At 53.2% G+C, this 3300-nt stretch overlaps 1 protein-coding gene across 1 annotated transcript in view; it reads left to right on the forward strand.

Annotated features, from left to right (window-relative positions):
* Positions 1 to 3300, forward strand: part of ACACA (acetyl-CoA carboxylase alpha) — a 96645-nt gene that overhangs the window by 87468 nt on the left and 5877 nt on the right. The window contains exons 52-53 of the mRNA XM_017730878.1: positions 2495 to 2649; positions 2896 to 3066. Coding sequence (XP_017586367.1) covers positions 2495 to 2649; positions 2896 to 3066 — 326 coding nt within the window. The remainder of the gene's footprint in view (positions 1 to 2494; positions 2650 to 2895; positions 3067 to 3300) is intronic.

Consider the following 3300-nt stretch of genomic DNA (forward strand, 5'->3'; position numbering starts at 1 on the left):
AGCAGTACCATCCTGTCTCATTTAAAGAAACAAGAGACAATCCAAAAATGCCTGTCTCTCCAGGGACGTGAGGGGCTCCCTGTGACCTTCCCTGTCCCCTCTGGAGCAGCTCCCTCCAGCTGGGCTGGGGGGAGTTCCCTGGGCAGCCTGGACACCTTTGGCACTTTTGCTGCCTTTGCTGAATTTCATGGAATCCCAGGATGGCTGGGATTAGGAGGGACCTTAAAGATCACCTCATCCCACCCCTCTGCCATGGGCAGGGACACCTTCCACTGTCCCAGGCTGCTCCAAGCCCCAATGTCCAGCCTGGCCTTGGGCACTGCCAGGGATCCAGGGGCAGCCCCAGCTGCTCTGGGCACCCTGTGCCAGGGCCTGCCCACCCTCACAGGGGAGAAAAAGTCTGTGTCTGGCAAGAGTTTTGCTAAAAGCAGAAGAGAAGGTGAGATTTGGGTGGGGGCTGTGGTTGCAGGTGTGGAAATGAGGTGGGACCCCAAAGCTGCTGCTTCCCCAGGGGTCTTTTCAGCTTGGGTTAAGGCAGCTTTGCTACTGATTAAAAAAAGAAGAGAAGAGATTGTAGAGCCAGGAGGTGTTGGGGTGTTCTTCCCGTGGGTGGGCTCTGAAGGTGCTGGGAGCAGAACTGAGATGTTTTCCAGCCCCTTCCCAGCCTGGCACTCTCTGGAGCCACAGTGATGTGGAGGCTGCAGAGCAAACTGCAGTCCAAGAGAAACGTGACGTTCTACGGCACTCAGGAGCTGCCTTGGAGAGTGTCCTGTGCTCCCTGCTGAGTTGGGAAGGTCACACATGTTCCTTGTCGTGCCCCACCTGCGTGCCAGGCTCACTCCTCATGGAATGGGGCTGTCTCGGAGCGCTGCTCCTTTTGTTTCCCTATTGATTAGCAGCCAATCCATACCCAGAGGTCTATAATGTTCCTATGATTTAAACTTTAACAGTTTCATTAACTGTCAAGTACCTCTAGAGCAAAGGAATCCCATATTTTAACTCCCCTCTCTTTGCCAGGATAAGATTTGTGGAAGGAGACTTCTTTCTTTTTTTTTTTTTTTTTTTTTTTTCCCCTCCCCCCTGAGAAATAAATAAATAAATAAAGCCCAGGCTTTCTGAAAAACCCTGAGGCCTCAAGATCTGACTAGGAAAGAAAGAAAACCATTCCAAGATATTTAATTGTACAGGGGGCTTACGGGATTGATCGAGAGCTTAGCTTTTTACAATAGTCCAGTGAATAAGAAATGCTCCTGACAAACGATCGATGATGGGATAATCACTCTTTATCCCCCCTCCTCATTGTTACCTTCTTTCTTCCAGGAGAACAGGGTTCAGAAGTCAAAAATCTTTATAGACGCTGCTTTTAAATTAAGCAGAAAATAGACATTGACATATTTGTTAATCTCACCTAAATCATTACTGGGCCTGGCTGGGTGGACTTGGTGGCAGGGGCTGGAATTCACCAGCGGGGCTGCCTTGAGTGCTCGTGTTGCCATTAAAGCCAGGGAGCCTGGGAGTTCAGCGTGGATAAATATAGAGAATTTTTTATTCTGAAGGTTATAAGGGGAGCTTCTCTTAATTAAAACCTTCTTACTCGGATCTGAAGGGTTAGGTAACATTTATATTGGTAGGCACAGAAACAACATTCCTTCCCTGGGAAGGACCTTTGTCTGGAGGGCCTGTGCCTTGGAAAAACACACGTATGGGGTGTGTGAGCAGGCACTGGAGTGCTCAGGCTGCTGGGGAGCTCATCCCTTTGGCCCAGCAGCCTTGGATTATCGTGTCTGTGGGAGTGAGCCATGCAAGGAGCAGCAGCATCCTGCAGGTGCAGCGGGATGCTGCTCCCAGGATGATGTCTCAGCTTCCAGCTGTGGTTTAGAGGCTTCCTGAGAACAGATTAATATCTGATCTTCATGCTCAGGAGCCTGTGCTGGAATTTCCTTGCATGAATTTGTCTGATCACCCTCTGTGAGCCCGTTTGGGCCCAGTGACAGCGAATTCCAGCCTTGGGTTCTGCACTGGCTGCAGTTGGTCCCTCTTGGGGTTTCTGTAAAGCTTTGCCCAGTGGTTTAAGCTGGGTTTGCTGGGTTGGGATTGCTCTGGCTTCCTGCTGTGATTGCAGAGCCCCTGGAGTAGGCTCTGGCAGGCACCAGCCTAAAGGAGGACTTGCAGTGGTGAAGGTGGTGTGCCATGGTCTGTGTTTGCTGCTAAATGAACAGCGTGCTGGGACATTATTCTTTTTTAGGAGTAAGTCCCGTAAATGTCACTTAATTGATGGCTCAGATCATTGGCATTTAAAGGGAACAGAGTTTCTGTGGTGAAAGCACCCTCAGAGCTCTTGCCTGGCACAAAATCTGGGCTGGACCACTGGGGTTCGCTGGGCACTGCTGGGAGCTGATGCTCCGGGGTTTGTCCTTTGGCTTTTCCAATCTCTGGACTGCCTGGAGCTGCACCCCCGAGCTTTCCCCAGGCTCTGAGCTGTGTCTGGTTTCAGGCACCCCCGAGCTGAGCCCGGCTGACAGGAAGGAGCTGGAGGCGAAGCTGAAGGAGCGGGAGGAGTTCCTGATCCCGATGTACCAGCAGGTGGCCGTGCAGTTCGCTGACCTGCACGACACCCCCGGCAGGATGCAGGAGAAAGGGACCATAACCGTGAGTATCCCCGAGCTTCCCGTGGGATGGGGCCGGAGCCTGACCATTCCAGGATTCTGTGTAGCCCCAGTGCTGTGGCAGGGTGGGAATCCCCCGAGCTCAGGCGTGGGAGTCTCCACGTTCCTCCTGTGCCAGGGGACAGAAGGAGTCCCAGCCTGAATTTCCCTTGGGGAACGAGGTGTCTCTGTTCCTCCGTGTCGGTGTCGTCCCTCACTCCTTTCCCCTCCCCGCCTGTGCCTTGGGCAGGACGTCCTGGACTGGAAAACTTCCCGCACCTTCTTCTACTGGCGGCTGCGGCGGCTGCTGCTGGAGGACGTGGTGAAGGGGAAGATCCACGCGGCCAATCCCGAGCTGACGGACGGGCAGATCCAGGCCATGCTGCGCCGCTGGTTCGTGGAGGTGGAGGGCACGGTCAAGGTCAGTCGGCAGCGGTGCCACCCGCTCCTCCCAGGCTGCCCCAGGGCCACCCTGACCCCCTTCCCAGGGGCACGGGGATGGGGGGGATGGACCACAGAGACAGTGGGGAGTCCTTTAATGATTGTGCTCAACCTGCAGGCTCTGAAGAGCAAGCTCTGGGGCTGGTTTTGTCCCAAGCCTGCAGTCACAGTATTTTATTTTATTTTATTTTATTTTATTTTATTTTATTTTATT

This window comes from Corvus brachyrhynchos, unplaced genomic scaffold, assembly GCF_000691975.1.
Source record: "Corvus brachyrhynchos isolate BGI_N302 unplaced genomic scaffold, ASM69197v1 scaffold283, whole genome shotgun sequence".
NCBI lineage: Eukaryota > Metazoa > Chordata > Aves > Passeriformes > Corvidae > Corvus > Corvus brachyrhynchos.